At 41.0% G+C, this 19693-nt stretch overlaps 1 protein-coding gene across 7 annotated transcripts in view; it reads left to right on the top strand.

Annotated features, from left to right (window-relative positions):
* Positions 1-18887, top strand: part of FGD3 (FYVE, RhoGEF and PH domain containing 3) — a 115468-nt gene extending 96581 nt beyond the window's left edge. For 4 of the 7 annotated variants that reach the window (XM_048061399.2, XM_048061397.2, XM_067003250.1 and 1 more), the window contains exons 16-19: positions 5093-5215; positions 7113-7265; positions 10220-10360; positions 17485-18887. In XM_048061399.2, the coding sequence (XP_047917356.1) occupies positions 5093-5215; positions 7113-7265; positions 10220-10360; positions 17485-17709 (642 nt within the window). In that variant the 3' untranslated portion in view covers positions 17710-18887. The remainder of the gene's footprint in view (positions 1-5092; positions 5216-7112; positions 7266-10219; positions 10361-17484) is intronic. The other 3 variants (XM_013187722.3, XM_013187723.3, XM_013187726.3) reach the window with 1 other exon arrangement.
* The last annotated feature ends 806 nt before the right edge of the window (positions 18888-19693 follow it).

Genomic DNA, 19693 nt, shown 5'->3' with positions numbered 1-19693 from the left:
GTTGATTTGGGGATCTAATTCTGCTGTTTTGTAGCAAATACATAACATCAGCATGAGCAATGAGTTCAGATGTTAGTTGCAGCTTTAGAAAAATATTAATTTTTAATGATGGCGTCCTTTTAATGATATCTCAGTGAGAGCATGAGCAAGTACACTCCGTACTTAACAGCTTCCACATGCAAACCACTTGGTGGTAGTGGTGGTCAGCAAACTGCTATCTCCTTCCTGTGGTTCTGCTGAGTGTACTGAACAATCTGCTGGGATTTTCTCTTAGTGTTACATTAATGAGACAATAAAAACAATGCAGGAAGTATAATCTGCTTGTTGCACAATATTGTGGTAACTGTTTGCTGCGGTGCACTGCTAGCACAGCTCATATGGCTTCATATGAAACTAAATGAGAAAAGTACAACCCATTGGAAGGTTGGCTTGCATATATATGGTCTTGCACGTAGTGACATTGGTATATAGGGAAACACTAAACACTTCTGTTGCATTGCAAAGTCTGAAATACAGTATATAACTGAATTTCTCATAAATATATTCAGCATTTCCAGAAGAACCTGTTTATGGTCTGCCCCACTGTGGGTGTTTGCAAATAAGTAACTTGTAACTGGAAAATACTCAGCTGCATGAGCATATATAAAAAGAAAAAGATCTGAAACAGCACTGGTGTTCATGTATCTGCCTGTGTATATATTGTGTGTACAGTTTTGAGGCTAGCTATTGGCCTAAACAAATTTGAATACATAGTGAGTAATAAATAACAGAAAAAGAATCTGCTGAGCCTGTTGTGTTTCTTGCTGTTCCTATGATCTCTTTGGTGTTTCTTCCCTACTTGCCCACATCATGCTCATGATGTGCTGTCTGTTTTCCTAAGCAGTCCAGCCACAGGCCTTGACCTTGCAAGCATTTAGCCCTAGGCATGAGTTGTTCGTGGCACTGGAGTATATGTTGTGTTCTCACCAGAATTTTAAAGTTTGAGGAAAACATTTATTAAGATTTAGAGCTTGATGCAGCTGTAGAGTAAAAGCCAATTAGTGCTCAGAACAGCCCAGTCTGAAAAAGGCTGTTTTAGATCCTGGCTCCGAACAGATTTCATACATGTGTTTTTTCTACCAACTTCAAACCAGGACTGGGTAACACAAGAAAGATGAGAAGTGTGACAATTATTCAAGTACATTAGTATCAAGATATGCCAGTTGAGGCTAGGGCAGCTTTGTATGAGCTTCCCTCTCAACACACATCAGCAGTAGATAATGTGGCTTGAGTAATAAAGGACAGACACAGTTGCAAAGTGACTGTCTATTGTTGAACAGGGTTTGTGAATTACAATGCATTTCCTTCTTTTCTACAAAAACTTTTCTGTTCAGAAGGTATATAGTGACAGGACGTGGCAGTGTCAACTTCCTGAGCCATCACTGGGTGGGATGGCTGGACTGCCTGTTCAGCAAAGCCCATGCATTTCACTGGAATCTTTCTTCTTTCCCAGTGTCAGCAGTTGAATAACATAATATGTTATTCAACTTTTCTTTTTCTTCTAGAATTGCTTATTACAATTTGCCAAGTTGTAAAGAAAATATGTTTTCATTTTTTATTATCTTTCCTGCAGCTGCAATAGCAGTGGTTCAAACTCTTCTATTCTTACTGCATTGTCATAATGTTGAGAAATGTTAGGAAACATTGTGGTATTTAGCAAACACTTAGAGAGCTCTTCATACGGGGCATTTTTTTTTGATTAGTGAAATTAACATTAAAAGCTTGCTGTGTGTCATAGCATGAGTCAGAATATAACTGTCTAAAATAAAAGCTCATTGTGTAACTGTCATAACGTAAATCAAGCCTAATGTAATAGCTTCTCAGCTTTCTTTCCTTTGTCAGATACATGGGTCATGTATTTCTGCAAGTGAACACTGTCCAGACTGCTCCACAGTAATGAGGCAGTCGAATACAAGGTCCCTGAGAGGAAGTATTCAACTTGAGTCTTATCTGTGTTAGAGACACATGCATGGATGTGCTGATGGGTATTCCTGCTGAATAAAACGAACCGATTTACACATAAAGCAGTCCACAGTTCATACTAGAGGAGCTTCAGCATTTTTACTTTGCAGGCAGGTGAAAGTATCCATCAAAAGCCAAAAACTGATTTTTGTTTATCGTTCTTCACGATTATCTTGCAATGCCAGCTTACAAGCTTCAATGGTGCCTTCATTTATGCTCTTGCAGTTCCAATAACAGGAGTGAAATTGTTGTTAACATAAGAATCGAAAGACTGCTTATTCTATATTCAAGTTTCTCTTGTAAGAAGAGGAAAAAAATAAGGTTGGCCAGTGATGCAGTGCTCTAATCTGACAACTGAAGGGGAATCCACCCCTGGTCAGTGGAAGGAAACACAGTTTGGTTGAAAAATTAAATAGCTTTATCATCAAAATCTGAGTAAGACATGGATTAGTAAGTAGTTAACAGATGTGATACAAGCAGAAAGCCTTACTTTGTAGGTTGCTGTTGATCAGTAAAAGTAGATGAAGTTGCCCTAATTGTTTCCCTTACATGGAGACATCTAATAAAGTCTGAAGGGAATGTTTTTGCCAGTGATTCATCCCAGGCATTGTTCAGTTGCCGTAATTCAATGTTGCACTGGTTGCATCTGGTTCTTTTACAAGAAAAGTGAAATACTTCCCTCTGCTTGTGTGTGTGGGAGGACTTGGATTTGCAAGTATTTTGTTCTGCTGAACAATTCTATGATTCTATGAATTAATACGTATGTACGAATATGGGGGCCGTGTGATTTTCCTGAATGAACAGCCCTGTGTGGCTGTGCTTCACCAAGCTGAACTGCAAACATCCTATGTAGCTGCGTAAAAGTTCGAGATGTTGCTATTGCAGCTGTAGAAAAGATAGTAAAAATGAAAACATCCAATCCAATTAGAAGTAATTAGTCGCGGTTTCGTTGTGTAATGCTATTACAAGCCAGGGTGGTTTCAATAGCTCTGCAGAAAGATACTGTGCTGTCCTCTGTACCCGGGGAACGTCAGGGCAGAGAGTCCGAGGGGCTGGAAGATGTAGGAGTGGTGCCAGCAGTAAGGCCTCCAGGCCTGTCTCCATCTCCCCATCCTTCAGAAAGAATAATTTAAAGTCAAGAGAAGGGGAATCAGTGATTTGCAGAATGGAGAATGTGATGCTTGGGGGATACTTTGGGGATGAGGGAAAGGCAAAGGTGAAGAGGAATGAAAGAAATAGAGGGGTTGGACTGAAGGAAGCGAAAGACGACTCAGTTTTCTCCTGGCTGGAAGCTTTTCAGCAGTCATCAGGGAAAAGGAGGGAAGGTGACTGAGAGCATGCGGGTGGAATATGGGGCACTGAAGGAAGGGTGTGCTGCAGTCAGCTCGTGGGTCCCTGCAACTTGGTTTTGTCATCATGCTTCTGGCTTGCAAGACTTTTCTCTGGGATGTGGCTGCACTTTCTCAACCACCCCTTATTTTCAAGACCACAGTCTATTTTCTCCCTACTAAAGTGCCCCTGAGACACGAAATGAAGCTCCTGCCCTCACCTTTCTGTTTTGGTGGAACTGAATTCTCTGGGCTTGCAGTGCTGGTGGCTTTGGTCAGGCTACACCGCTGCACTGTGCAGTGACTGGTACAGCTTATAAAATCTGGCTTTTGAATTGCCCTTGAAATATGTATTAGTGACTTTTGCAGGTGAATTGTAACCCCTAAGGTGAGATCTTAAGGAAAATGACAGGATTTCTGGTAGCACTTGCCTGGAGATCCATGGGCAGCCTCTGCTAATTGTAATTGCGGCTGCCTCTCCTATCCCATGTGCCTGCATCCTTGTGTTAAATAAAGACTTGGAGGAAGGGGAAATTTGTTGAACCAATTTTCTCTCTCAAGTGGACTTTGTGACTTACTGTGCATGCCTCGAAGGGAAGGGATGGTTGTCAGCGAGTCCATAGAGGTATGTAACCTAAATGGGCTTAATCTTCACCTGACTTTCAGATTTTTTTTTTTTCAAATTAGAGGAAATGTTTCCATTCCAGTAGTTTGTGTCAAGCACATGAAAATGGAGGGAGTTTTCAGACCTGTTCTCATGAAAGAGCTGTACCAGAGCATGGTGCAGCACCTCTGTTGGGCTTGGATCTCCCTGCAGATGCTGTCAGGCTGCAGGTTCCAAAGGCTTGCTTCAGGGAGCTGCTGCGCCCTTCCGTGTAGCTGTCCTGGCTAGGAAGGAGAAATGGTATTTATTTATTAAACAAAACAACAACAACAGGGGCTCACTTGAAGGTATAGAGGAAGCTGTATTTTTATGACCTGTACATTGGCACGTGGATGAGCTTCAGTTTATCAAAAAATTATACATTTGGATTTATTTACTCATACATAGTGACTTTACGTACCGGCTTAGGTGCAGAGCTAAAGAGGTGAGTCTTGCTTGGCTATCCAGACAGCTGAGAGTCCTTGCAGAGAGCAGTTAATAGCAGGCCCCTGGTGCAGGTGTCCCTTTTTTCCTTAATGGGTTTGTTTCTTTGTGGGCTGGGAGGGAGCCTGAGGAAACTCCTAAATTAAGTAAGCATTTGAAATAGGGGTGGTGCAAAAAGTCGTCATCCAGCACTGTTCATTTCTGCAGTCAAGCTGCTTTTCCCAAATCTTTCTACATGGGAACAGAAGTTTTCGGTGTGCTCACAAGGTCAGCAGCATTTACCTTAACCAAATCACACTGCACCAGGGAGGAAGAGGTGAGTTCCAGAAGGAAAGCTCTTCTTGGAAAGCCCACGTTGTCATGTCCCATTGCTCCTGATCAATGGACTGTGAGATGGAGTAGCTCAGTGGCTATAAGGACACACACGGGCAGAGAGGGACCTGGAGAATTAATTCTAACGATCAGAAACTACATAATGCCACACCAGAAACACCCAATGGCTGAAACTGCACTTCCATTCTAACCTTAGGACATTAGCAGAGTTAACATGAATTCTTTTCTAAAATGATTCGAATGGTGTGAAACCCAAAGGTGGTCTTTGCTTTGTCAATGAGAGCTCTAGGAATTGTTTTGAGATTTTTTCTTTTTAATCACATATGTGTACTTTTCATTTCAGAGTGATCCCTGTAGGAAATCTTCCAAATCCAAGCGAGACAAGGAGAAGCAGGCTTGCAAGAGCTGCAGTGAAAGCTTCAACTCCATTACTAAACGGCGGCACCACTGCAAGCAGTGCGGGGCAGTAAGTTTCAGAATGCATTGAGGCTTTTAGTTTCTTTTGCAGAGAGCATTGAAGAGAATTTTTATTTTTTCAGTGCGGGAACTAAAAGATGTTTGTGGCAGATCATTGACAGAGCAGATCTTTCCAGTTACTTTATTCCTGGGGTACCCAGGAAAAAAAGGGCAAATATCTGGTGCAGTTTTCAAGTGGCCTAGTCTGTGCTGTTTTATGGACATGTACTGCATCAGTGGTTAAAAGTCAGTGGTGCATTCCCTGGGCACATGCATGTATTTGCATGTATTTGGAGTGGGGTTGTCCACCATATTCTCTTTACAGAAACAAAATGACCTTCCAATGGCCCTGCTTCATACTAGTTCTTCCTAGGATGAACAGCTGAATATACAATATTAGAGATGGATGGTCTCTTCTTTCCCTAAAGCAGAACTATTAAGAGTTGTTTCTTCCAAAGAGGTATCCTTGTACTTGAAAAAATTAGTCCTGGAGAATCGGGACCAGCTTACAAAAGGCATTTAGCCACCTTTTCTCAGTGCCATTGACTGACAGTTTAATTCTCAGATTTGTCCGAAAATGGCAACCATAGCCAAGATGAGATTGATTTCTGTAATACAACTTGAAACCTTCCTTCTGTGACTTGAGTTTCATGGTTCAGTGTTTCCCATGTAACTAGTACAGAATAATGTTATTTAAGTGCCATTATTTTTTTGGGAAGTGGAGATAAATTTTCCAATCTCACTGAAAGGAGATCTAGATGCACTGTTAAGATGTTCAAAAAACTCAGTCTCACCAGTCGAAATAAAATTACCCTGGAGTAATTTTTTCTTAAAAATAATTGTTAGAATCATGCAGTGTTTCTGAATGTTTAAAAATGTTCCACTGTAAAGCTGAGTATAATTAAAGAAATGAAATAACAATTTTCCCCTATGGACAGAGAGGTAGTAAGAATTACATTATTAATAATGTATTTTTAAACAGTTGTTGGTTATGCAATATTTTCTGATGTGGCAATAGCATACAAATGAAAGAAGTTGATAGTCTTTTCTTAAGGCAATTTATGTTTCTAAAATGCCAGCTTGCTTTTGTTTATATAACTTGGCAGAGCAGTACTTCGCTTAACACTTGCCGAATTAAGGCAGTTACCTTCATACAGTAATTAATGTCTTGCAGTGAAGCATACAGTAACATATACTTGTAACCGAAGGGCATTTGTGGTGTACTATTATACAGCAAATTCTGAATAGATGCTGAATCCATCTGACTGCACCCTAGGGGACAGTTTCTGTCCTTGGAGCAGCTGTGCAACAGCAAGTGCTTGAGTCAGATTCTAAGTGTGGAAGCAGATTCCAGAGCTGCAGATCCATCGCTCTTCACAGGCACTGGTGTCATGGGACTGATGTTTCCTTGGATGCTGTTGGAATCTAAAGCTGTTAATTTAGCATCAGACAAATAATTTTTAATGGATAGTATATTGGACTACGTTCTTAAAATAGTTGATGGTTTTGGATGCCTCGGTTCTTTCAGGTTAAACTACCTGACTAATGAGGAAACGTCAGCCACCTTTACTCCAAAAAGCAGTCCTTTCTAGACCATCTTACGGTCTGACATTGAAAAACACTGCTTAGTAAACCAAACCCATTATGACTCATAAAGTTAATTATAAAGTACTTCCCATTAGGCATTTGCTTTCTTTATTAAGTATTTCGGTACACAGCATGGGATCAGCTATAATGTTAATTCTTAATGGAGGTAAATAAAGTAAATATTAGATTGGTCACTTTATCTCATGTTTACAATAGTTTTCAGGATTTTACTTCAATAACATCCATTCTGCAATTCACTTTTATTTGGAATATGAATAAGAAATATTATGTTTTAACAATGCACCATCTTTCTGATATAGGTGATCTGCGCAAAATGCTCAGAGTTCAAACCACTTGCAGATAATAGCCGTCATAATCGAGTGTGTAAAGAGTGTTTTCTGCAGCTTCCAGCAAGCCCATGCAGCCCTGGAGTGGAAACAGTAGGAGAACAAAAGAAAAGACAAGCTGCAGAGGTACAGTATTTACTTAGAAACTTTTGGTGTGCTAGCTGCCCTTTCAAGTCTATTACCATTACTAATTACCATTACTACTATTATTAATATTATTATTTAAATGCTTTTATTTTTAAAATAAACTGTCTGGTTATCTTTTTTTTTCCCATGATGATATATGATCCTCTAGCTTGTAACTTGTATTGAGTGTGCATGTAAACTGAATTCTGTTCATGATTGGGAGCGTTCATCCTAGGATGTTTATCATACACAGATGCATATGGGCTTTGCAGCTAAGCTTCAGCTTTCAAAGTAGTGAAAAATAGGAAAAACTTCTGGATACTTTTCATTATGGTGTGTTTCCAACCTTGAGTTGTTCACATGAACTGTTGGCAAAATAAGATTTTGTTTTTAACTTATATAGAAGATAGTTTTACATTCCTGCCAAAATATCATTGGAACTAGTCTTTCTTACCTGGTCGTGCATGGGATCCTTCTGAAAGACTATCAGGATTCACCGAAACACTCTCAACCCTGCTATAATGCAGACTGTCTTCTCCAAGATGCAACTTCTACAAATTATGCTGTGTAAGCTACTGCTTCACAAGTGCTGCAGATGTCACCAAGCTTTATACCATGATAGCAGCATAACTTACCCTTATTTTTACAAGAACAAGGAATTTATTGGCAAACTCATTAGTTTTATCCTCACCCACAACAACTGAACCTTCTCTTACAAATCCTTTTTTTAGACTACAGGCAGAGCTCTGAGTACCATTACATGACACGCTTTTCCTGGGCCATCTTGAGGAAAAGGCTTTTATTTATTTCACCTGTGAAATACAGCCAGAAATCACTGCATGCGTAAAAGAGGCCATTGATTTCAATTGAAAGTGGACCCACAGAGTTTTATCTTCTTGGGCCATATCAAATTCTGGAAGGAGCCACTGAAACGCCAAGAGAACTTAACATCATCGTGAACCATCCTTCCCCCTAATATACTGACACGTACTGTCCTGCTTTGAACACTGCATAGAAAATCAGTGAACTGTTGCAACCTATACTGAAAAACACCTAACTCTGAAAAACCTTTCTGGAAGCAACCCCTCATAGCCTCCAGACTGCCTTCCAGCCTTGTTCAACTTCCTCAGGAGAAACAAACTACATGGAAAAGAGCGAGACTCTGCGCAAGAACTATAAACCTGCCAGTGCATGTCCAGAACTCCTGCAATAAATGTTTCCTCAAATAAAGCTTTCTTGGCCCTTCTCCTTGGGCTTCCCAGAATGTCGTATTTATTTCCGGGCTACTAAATGTCCTGGAAGTTACCACAATGGTAAAAACTACACTAGCACTGTGTGCCAAAGTGAATTCTGCTGCTCCAGTGCTTTGTCAGCTTTGTACCCCACAAAACATCAAGAATCTCAGAAATACAAACTGGAATAAAGCTACAAACGTGCATTGCTCTTCCGTAAAATAATGTGTCCACAAAGCATGGAGAAGATTCTGGATCCAGAGCTTTGTACCATCAAAAACTTTGTGTGTACAATACAGTTATGCCTGTAGGTGAAGAGCACTTAATATGCCTCAGGATAGTCTGTGGTATCTCACTATAAACTTTCTTGCATTGTTTCAGTGGTGCTGTTTGCCAGTAAAGTGAAAACCTACACCTACTCAGCAGAGAGATCTGTTAATCTGAAAAGCCAAAAAGCAAACCAGTGAAATATGACCTATGGCTCTACTTCAGAAAGCAGATTACAGCAGAAAGCTGTAAAAACCAAAGGAAAAAAGAGTACTTTTTTCCCTTGTATTCTCAGGCTTCTAGCCTTGTGCTAAATCTTCGGAGGATCAGGTAAAATGCAAGAAAGTAGGTATATAAAAAAAGAAAGATCAGAGCCAGTCTTCTTCTTTCCCTCCTCTTTACATCAAACTTTCATAAAGAGCTTAATAGCAGCTGAGGAGACTGCCACTTTTCAAAAGTTTTTAGCAGAAATCCCCAGGAGACTTGTGTAAAGTCTAATGTGAATTTTCTTTTTCTTTGCTTTCTATCGAAAACCAAAATTTATTCCACCTTTTTTGCCATAGAGCTCTCTGATTTGGCTTATGTCTCTGCAGCCATGCACAAGTGTCTGTTAATACCAGTACTGCAAAGATGTGAGTGACAGAAACACAAGTATTTGCATACTGCTTCACTTTTTCAGTCACTTTTTTTTCTTCACTTTTCAGTCTTGCCTGCTCAGTTTTTATTCCAAATTCCAGACGTTTCCCCTGTCTATCCTGCAATATTAAACTAAAGCAGGCACAGAGCACTTGGTACAGTGCTTCAGAAAGAATGAATTAAATACATTTATGACAAAGTAAGGCTAAAATGTAGAGAGGCACCGTTTGCTCTATCCTTTCCCCAAATTCTTGCTTCAGGCTTGCCAAGTGACTGCTGCTGGCTGTGCAGTGGGTTCCAGAAGTGGGCTTGTGGAAGACTGGCACTCTGCAGGGCAGGTTCTGGGCAATAATTGTTTCTCTGTTTCCAGGCTCGTGTTCCTTTCCCACTGATGTTAGAGCTGTATTCCACACAGACTTGCAGCAGTAGCATCCCCGTATATACATGAGGCTTTCTCATGCTAAGGCACCTTTTTCATTAATTTCAAATCATCTCCCAGCCTACTTTGCTAAGCAAGAAACTAGCTGTGTCATCTTAATTGCCATTCGCAATGTACTTTGTGGAGGTAGAATTTAACTTCCTGTCCACTGGGAACGGTAGTTCAGCATCTGTCTCTATTACGTGGAATTCTGCTGTTTCTTGATGGTATATAGTGATGATTAAACTTTTGTTCAGTCATAAGCTATCCAGCATTTGTCCTTCAGTATCTTTTTAACTCTAGACAACTTAGCTGAGCTCTGTTTTGTATTTAATTCTAAGTATTCTGTCCATGTAAACATGAATGGGAACAGCTCTCTTTTCTTCTTTTTCTTCATCCAGAAGCAAAGCTTATTAGCAGCTGAAAATAGCGTCTTCAGTAGCTACCTCCAGTTCCTTGAAAAAGGGAAGACCTGGTACAAAATGTGGGTGACCATCCCCAAGACCGAACCTCTTGTTCTGTATCTTCAAGGAATTAGCCAGGTAAAGTGACGTTCATGGGGGTTATCAGACAGCAAAAACCATGTAAATTTAGCTGAGAAATAGGTCAAAGGATTTCACTTGGTCTCAACAACAAAAATCAACTCGGTATTCTGAATTTAGCACAAAGTCTCAGAGATTTCAGATTTCCTTCTTATCTATAGTTGCTGCTGATACAGTTCTGAGCAAATGTTTAAACTCACAGCTTTTTTTTATTTTATTTTTTATTTATTAACAATGAAGGACAAAGCAAGGATCATTAATTTTGGTAATATTTTGTTTTCCAGAGGTTTCAGACAAGTGTGTTCAAAAAGGTTTTATTACCTTTTTATTAGGGAAAGCACTTACCTGTAAAATCTACAGAGCTGTGAAGTAGCCCTAAATGTCACAATCGCTGGTTCAAGCTTATTTATTTATTTATTTTTAATTAAGACTATTCTAGTTCTGGGTTGAGGGCAGAGGAATTTGTGGAAATGTAGATGTTCTTCATCCTGAAAAAGGGGGTTGTGTTTGGCTAAAGCTTCTTGTCATACCATTGTGGTTTCATCTTTACTTGAAATAACTACTGTAGAAAGTCTTTTTTTTTTTTTTTTTTTTTTTACTTTTTTAATTAAAAAATTAAGTGCGCAGTTGAAGCTAACTAGCATTTGTGTGTGATTAAAGTCAAGTAAAGTCCAAGATAGAGATTCAAATCAGGCTTCCTTAGTCCAGAAGATGTAGAATGACAACACTTAAATGAGATCCCCCACCTCCAATTTTATACTTGACTTTTGAAATGTTTATATGCAGCTTTGTTTCATCCCCTGGATGGGGTGGAAGAGATAACGAGGGCCAAATACAGCATACACTGCTGTAACTGTAATGATATGAAGGGTTTTCTTTTTATTAGCATCAGTTCGTAGTGCTGTAACTGGGAACAGTCTGGGAAATAAACACTTCCCATGATTTTATAAAGCTATTCAAAATAAAATTTACTCTATAGCAATTATTTTGGCCAAGCCGCTTTCCATTATTTATCGGCAGTCCTGGCCATCAGGGGAGGTCCCAGTTGACTGGCGGCTAGCAAACGTGACGCCCATCTACAAGAAGGGCCGGAGGGTAGACCCGGGGAACTATAGGCCTGTTAGCTTGACCTCAGTGCCAGGGAAGCTCATGGAGCAGATTATCTTGAGTGTCATCACGCGGCACTTGCAGGGCAACCAGGCAATCAGGCCCAGTCAGCATGGGTTTATAAAAGGCAGGTCCTGCTTGACGAACCTGATCTCCTCCTATGACCAAGTGACGCGCTTGGTGGATGAGGGGAAGGCTGTGGATGTGATCTACCTTGACTTCAGTAAGGCTTTTCACACCGTTTCCCACAACATTCTCCTCAAGAAACTGGCTGCTCGTGGCTTGGACTGGCATACGCTTTATTGGGTTAAAAACTGGCTGGATGGCCGGGCCCAAAGAGTTGTGGTGAATGGAGCGAAATCCAGTTGGAGGCCGGTTACTAGTGGAGTCCCCTAGGGCTCGGTACTGGGGCCGGTCCTCTTTAATTTCTTTATCGATGACCTGGATGAGGGGATCGAGTGCACCCTCAGTAAGTTTGCAGATGACACCAAGTAAGGTGCGTATGTTGATCTGCTCGAGGGAAGGAAGGCTCTGCAGGAGGATCTGATAGGCTGGACCGATGGGCCGAGGTCAACTGCATGAAGTTCAACAAGGCCAAGTGCCGGGTCCTGCACCTGGGGCGTAACAACCCCAAGCAGCGCTACAGGCTGGGAGATGAGCGGTTGGAAAGCTGCCTGGCAGAGAAGGACCTGGGAGTACTGGTTGACAGCCAGCTGAATATGAGCCAGCAGTGTGCTCAGGTGGCCAAGAAGGCCAACAGCATCCTGGCTTGTATAAGAAGCAGCGTGGCCAGCAGGTCTAGGGAGGTGATTGTCCCCCTGTACTCGGCTCTGGTGAGGCCGCACCTCGAGTACTGTGTTCAGTTTTCGGCCCCTCGCTACAAGAAGGACATGGAGGTGCTTGAGAGAGTCCAGAGAAGGGCAACGAAGCTGGTGAGGGGTCTGGAGAACAAGTCTTACGAGGAGCGGCTGAGGGAGCTGGGCTTGTTTAGCCTGGAGAAGAGGAGGCTCAGGGGTGACCTCATTGCTCTCTACAGGTACCTTGAAGGAGGCTGTAGCGAGGTGGGGGTTGGTCTGTTCTCCCACGTGCCTGGTGACAGGACGAGGGGGAATGGGCTAAAGTTGCGCCAGGGGAGGTTTAGGTTGGATATTAGGAAGAACTTCTTTACTGAAAGGGTTGTTAGGCATTGGAATGGGCTGCCCAGGGAGGTGGTTGAGTCACCATCCCTGGAGGTCTTTAAAAGACGTTTAGATGTAGCCCTTAGTGATATGGTTTAGTGGAGGACTTGTTAGTGTTAGGGCAGAGGTTGGACTCGGTGATCTTGGAGGTCTCTTCCAACCTAGACGATTCTGTGATTCTATTCCGCAAGAAGTACGTGTTGTCCTCAGAACTGTGTTTTGCTTCTTGTCAGAAAGAACGCGTCTGGTTTTGAACAAGTATGTGTAATGTTTTAAGCATAGTGCTCAGGAAGCTGAAAGCTAGAATTTAGAGCTCCGGACATGGCCCACTTGGCTTCATCTGATATTCAAAGCCCTCACTGGGTAAGCTTCCAACTTATCCCATGGGCAGTAAGCTGCCTGGCTTCCCTTCTAGTCACCAGGAGATGCATGACTGAAATTACAAGTTGAAAAGGCAAGCTGCCTCAGACAAAACACTAAAACTAGTGCAACAAGACCAATTTTTAGATCTCTGTGGAGTCAGTCTAGGGAAACAAAAAAGCTTTAAAAAGTAAAGCAGAGAGAAAGGCTTCACTGCGAAACTTTGCAATTGATGTGAAAATTATGCCTCAGCAAAGCGCCAGTGCAAGCCCCATATCCCATGTAAACCGAGCCAGAATGTCTTGTGGGATCTTGGAGAGCATCATATATTGATGTGAGGCCTGATGGCAGGGCCAGAATCAAACGGGGTCCTGACTGCAGCAGGTATTAAGGTAAATCCGTTCTCAGACCTCTCACGTGTTTCTTGAATACATTCAGTCATCCTAATCCACAGGCAAGCTTGGGGAAGGAGGGCAAGAACGGAGGGAGGGAGGTGTAAATTCTTTGGCTGTCCTGACTCAGGAGCAACATACGTCATCTAAGAGATGGCTGGAACTAGAAGTCGCAGGAAAGCAACCTATCTTATCATGGTATGACCTAGAAAGAGAATTTCTCCTAGTGCTCAGATGACTGTCTAAAGACAGCGTAAGTAATAACCCATGGGACATGAAACAGTTCTTTTTAGTGCAAGCAGAATGATGCTGAATCCTCCAGGCCCCCTCCTGCCAGTCATGCAAAGCCAGGGTTGAACGCTGGAGGAACTTCTGTGCTTCAGCTGCTGTGTGCTTTGCTCCATGTCCTGCCAAATTTGACCTTGAGCTTCTTTTGGTATTATTAGTAAGGTGCCATATTTTAGGGGAAGGGGTGTCTTTGACACCGATTGTCAATTTTATGACTGTTAAATTTAGTGGTTACTGTCCTCAGCTATTTCAGATGTGAGATAAATCACCCAATAAAGCTGCAAGAAAGCATACAGGACAAGGTTAATCTGTCTTACATTCAATAACCAAGCCTGGATTTACTACCAGGAATCAACAGTTGCAGGCTGAGACCATAAACAGCAAAAATGAGTCCCTTCTTTGGGGCCTGCCATTCCCATTCCCGTGCTTTCTTCAATTAGCATCCAACTGAAGGAAAAAAAGTATGAAACAAACCCAATTCTTTTATATTAACCTAATGTTCCCGTTAGTTGCAGTTTACATGGAATACACTAGATTTCTTAGATAAAGCTCTCCCAGAGCTTCCCTCGTCATGGCTGAGTGTCTGCCATCAGTTGGGAACCGGGTGCAATCAGTTGGGAACCATCTGCATATTTGAGTCGTATTTTCCCAGGTGTTTTGTTTTGTACAGCAGCCTCGTGGCATCTAGCAAACCTTGAGCCTGCAAAGAGGCATGGTGGCTGAGAGCACAACAGAAATGAAAAGCATGAGATAATTTATCACGGAATTACTGCGATACAGAACTTATCTTCTGAAGGGGTTTTTAAGATATGTGAAATACTATTTTTTTTTCACAGATTTGTTAGTCCTAGTTGCTGAATAGCATACACAGCCCACCCGAGAGAAGCACAGACCATTTCCTGGGAAAGCAAAACTGTTATCCTCCTTAGGAGCTGGCGGTAGCAAATTGTTCCCAGCATATGGAGCATCTAAACACAGAGCTTGTCATTGCTGAACAAACAGAATATCTGCTGCAAAAGTTTTCCTTCTGGAAAGGTTTAAAAAAAGTGGGGGAGGAGGGAGCATTTCCTTGCCTAAAAAAAAAAAAAAAATGGTGTCTTTTGGGAGTAATGCTGCCAACAATGGCATTAAAGGTCTTGAAACACAGATCAAGTGAAGGATGACCCTAGGAGTTTTGTCTTTGAAGGTTGTGGGATTGTCTTTAATAACTACCTCTTGGGAAGGAGGAATAAACTGAGCCAAATCTGGAACTCCTGATACAGTAATGGCCCTGACAGCAGTCATCCTGTAGGCTGGGGAAGGGATTCCAGTGCAAATAGCAGTATGTATATATAGCTAAGTATTATAGCTTTAAAATAGCAAGAGCAAGAAAACTGCTCTTTTGCTTTAGATGCTTGTTCCAGGAGAATGAATTCATTTCCTGAGCGTTCACAGTTTAAGTTGTGTACAAGGCTTTATGCGTGAGGACAAAATTCACAGCTTATTTAGGTATGGAAATCATACCAATCCTCAGACAGATAAAATAAGACTGAAACTCATTTGTGCAGCAGTTTGTCATGTTTATCTGAGTGGGATCATATGAGTGTGCTTGTAAGCAAAGACCACCTCAAGCTTAAGGCTGGCTGGTTTTATGGAAATCACTCTGTCTTTCCCCAAATTCTACTGGAGCTCCTCATTCTGCCACTGTAAAATGTCCAACTGGCTCCAGAGCACTGACTGACTTGCACATCATTATGTGCATCTTTATCTGACAGTGCACCTTTCCAGAAATTATTTCAGTCCCTTCCTTTTGTATCAGGCATCTACATAGAATGTCACAAACACATTGTATTAAGGAAAGGGAGGAAGCGAGACCAAAGACAGTCTGTTTAATTTGTGCATCTGCACATACCGGGTAGGTGTAACATGTACCATTCAAACATCAGCTTGCTCTTACGCTGCTCTTCTTGGCTACAAATGATACCATTTTTCACTGTCATGGGCAGCCTCTAATTTTCCATGCGACAAGTCTTATTATCTATATCCTAAAACCTAAATACGGGATCAGCGGAGCAGGCGTGACAGAGCTTGCATGTGCCCTTTGCATTTTGTGCCCACCAGTCCCATACTGTCTTGCTTTAGTGCTGCTGTGTATCCAGGCCTAGAGCTATTCTGTATGTGCCAGCTCTAACTGCTGCATGTGCAAGACCTCCCTGTTTGTATGGATGTGGCTGTGCCGTCAGGATCTAGTAACTTTATGATGTTTTTACACAACAAATTGCACTTAAGACAAACTGAATTCTTCAGTGCTTGATGCAAAACTGCCATAAATCTCATCGAATAACACTTGGTCTTCAAGCAGATGGGCCTAGCATTTTTGTGCAACAATAATAAACAATCAATAAATCAGGAAGCCTATATTAATTTAATAGATCACAAACAGACTGTCTGCTTTTTTGCCCCTTTAGTTGCACAGTCTGTGTTCGCATTGATGTGAGCCTTTCTGAAGCTTTCATTACTTTAGTCTAAGTGTTAGAAAAGTAGATTTTTAATGGCCATTGTTCTCAGGGCTCTGGCTCTCTTACAGATTTACTTGTTACACAAGTAGCTGCAGGAAGGCTCCTTACAGATGTTTGGTATCTGTCTGGTGTGGACTTCAGCTTGGGGACTCACCTTTAAAAATGCTGGCATCATTTGAAACAAGTTGCTTGCTCTCTACCTCCTTGGTCATGACACAGTCTGCCTTGTCAAAGTGCACCTTTCTTTGGAGCTTAGCAGAGGAGTGCTTTTATGCTCAGGATGTGACTGTTAGAGAGCTTAATTGCTCCCTACATCTGTGAGTTAATCTGGCCTTTAAAGGATGTCAGAAAATCTGAGCTTTGACTTCCCTTGACAACACTGAGAGGGATCATAAATAACCCAAGACCTTCTGAGAAGACTCACCAATTGAATTAAAATTTGAAATTCTCTTTTATTTCCAAGTCTCTTCCCTGGTAGTTGTCTTTGTGGCTCTCAGTGTCCAGCTCTGCTTATTTGTATTCTTTTAACCAAACTTATCAGTTAAAAGACAGTTAAAAGATATTTAACCAAAATATTCTATGGGGCCCAGAGAGGCTGCATTGAGCTGTTCTCACCTGGACCTGATTGCCTGTACCCTAATACAAAGGTTTTTAGAAGAAGCAAACATGTAAAAGATATAAAGCTCTGTGAAAATCCCCAGTCATGTCGCTGCTGGACCTGTATTCTTGTTGCAAAAGAGAATCCATTAAACAAGAATAAAAATCTGCTAAGTCATTTTCTTTTATTGCTTTAGTAACCTAAAGCAGTCAGTACCTCCTCTTACCTGTTTTCTAAGCTGCAGAATTGAACCAGAAGCAGAATGCGCGTGCATTTGTGTGCTCACTTAAGTGTGTGTCTGCACAAGCGTGCATTTGTGCATGCCCCAGAGGCCCCAGAGAACTGATCTGTGCTGGAGTTTGTAACAGCACTCGTCTCAGAGTTGGTAGAGGTACGAAGTTATCGGTCATGGTGAGATGTGTAAACTGTTGTACCCCAACTGCTGAAACCTGGTGGCGGTAGCTGGGTGAGCAGGGACGTCAGACTGTGAGTGTAGCACAGGGTAGGCACCAGCGAGTGGCACGCAGGGAGGCACTGGTTCCCTGGGAGCTGTGGTGCAGCTGCCTGACCTGAGGCTGATGGTGGCAAGCACGTGCCTGGTGACCATGCCGTCCGTGGGGGTAGGGCAGTGTGCCCCTGCTCCTCCCGTTTCTAATATGATTTAGTGCAGGGTGTTTACATTTGCTCTTTCTTCTTCTTTTAGGATGGACGGGGTCCACGTCCCATTCCTCTGCCTGGATACGAAGTCAGTTTTCCAGGTTCTGGTGAGAAGTTTGAAGTGAAGCATGTCTTTAAGCTTTGCCAGTCCCAGCAAACTATATATTTCAGCGCAGAAGATGAAGAACTGCAGCTGAAATGGATGGAAATTCTCTCCAAAGCAGCCAAAGGGGAAACTGAAGATACAGCTGAAGGGCTCAGCAACCCATAGAGCAAGTTCCATTTAGTTTCTTTTGTACATGCTATAAACCATCACTTGAATTTGGTATTCGTGGCACTTTGGAATCTGTATGGCTTTATATTTTCATGTGTCTGCATAGGAAATTCAGTGGTTTCTCTCCTTTTATTGTACATTTCTCACGTACAGTAGTTATCTGGCATATATTATGTTAAAGGAAAAGATAGTTGTAGTTGGTGGTGGTGTTGATGCTGGTTTTAAAACAAAAGACAAGGAGAAAAGCATTAATTTTATCAAAGGCAATGGAAAACCATTGGTCTCTTGTTTTCCTAAATGTATATTTTCCAGTCTTTTTGATTGCTGTTCAGTGCAGGATGTGTATAGTCTGTGATTAGTTCTATAAATGCTGCCTTTTAAGTTAAATGTTGTAAAGGCTTGTGCTGGCCACTGACATTCCGTTCTCTGTCCTTTCCCTCCTGGTAAAAAGGTCTTTGTGAAGTGTGAGCAATGTACTGAATATTTTCTTTGGCTAAAACTTTGCCTCTGCTATTTTGAGATGACCTGTTCACAAGACAAATACTGTAGAAGGGACTTCTAAAAATGACTGCAAACTGTGCAGGAAAGAACATTAAGAAGCCTCATTGATTTTAAGCATTTATAATATTGTTTTGTTTTCTTTTGAAACCAATACCTTCCTTACTTCTATTTGAACCCATTTTAATGTAAGTGAACAAATGTTTTATACTGCCAACTGGGAAATGATCAATAAACAAGAACATTTTTAGTACACACAGTACAAAAAGGTGACTTTTTTGTTGTTGTACTGGTTAATTTAAAAGAGACCTAGGATTTATTTATATAATTTGTAAATAATGTTTCATAAGTATTTTAAGAATTTTTAAAAGATCTGAGCTAATTAACAGGATTTAGTGCATAGAATGAGATATTTGTATGAACTGAATTTGTAATTTAATTTTCCTGTTCACCTGTATTTGTCTAATTTTCAAACTTAAGTGCTTATCTATTTAAATAAAAATCATGCAGTTAACTCCTGAGCCAGATCTCCAAGGCACAGCAAGCTCTAGGTCAACATTTAATATAGGTTTAAAAAAAAAAAAAGAAAAAAAAGAAAAAAAAGGAATGTCTGTTCCTAGTGGTAGCAAGCATGTAGTTCTGATAAAAATGAAATAAAATCTGTCACAGTACTGTGATTTTTAAATGGTTTGGTTTAACTTTTGTTTCCTCTTCAGCTTTCTACATTTTGTGATATTGGTAGAAAGAAAGAGCTGCTCCATAAAGCCAGAATTGTTAGGATTGTTGAAAATTAGTGATCTGCATCAGTGAGTATGTTTCTTACCTACAGAAAAGGATTTGTTTGGTTTTTTGTTTGTTTGTTTTGATTTTAAGACATAGACGTAATAAGTCCTTGACGCTAAAAAGTTAGAAGCCATGTATTTAATTAGCTACTGGTAAGATATCATATGGTTTGCATCTTCCCTGTCCTCCCAACCTCTTTCCCCTCCAATCAGTTAGCATGAAAAAAGTTTCCTGCGAAGTAATTTTTATGATAGAGGTTATCAGAAGGAATTTGTTCCAGCCTGTTATTTCTTCCCCTGAGTTTCCCTCAAGATGTGATGATTTAGAATGCTTGCCATGAAACTTTACTGATACTGTAATCTTACTGTTTTTTTTTCCAGTTTTTCCTTTATTCTTCCCCTTGCTTTGTTCTTTTTCTTTGTTACCAAGAGAGAAATAAGAAGGAAGAATTGTATAATCTAGTTTTATTAACCAAGGAAAAAAAATCTTTAGCACACATTTCCCCCCCACCCTCCCGGATCATTATTTTGTTCTTTTTTTAATAAATAACTTTAAGTATGTCAAAATACACATCTAATCGTTACCTATTCCTCAGTTCACCTTCTGCCAAAGATATTCTTTCTTAAAAAATAAAAATAAAATTACATGTTTATAGCCTGCCTGGAATGATACCACATGAGGACACCAGTAGGCACTTGAA

This window comes from Anser cygnoides, chromosome 10 (assembly GCF_040182565.1).
Source record: "Anser cygnoides isolate HZ-2024a breed goose chromosome 10, Taihu_goose_T2T_genome, whole genome shotgun sequence".
Lineage (NCBI taxonomy): Eukaryota > Metazoa > Chordata > Aves > Anseriformes > Anatidae > Anser > Anser cygnoides.
The sequence above is the reverse complement of the archived record's forward strand: the minus strand, read 5'-3'. Positions and strand labels throughout refer to the sequence as shown.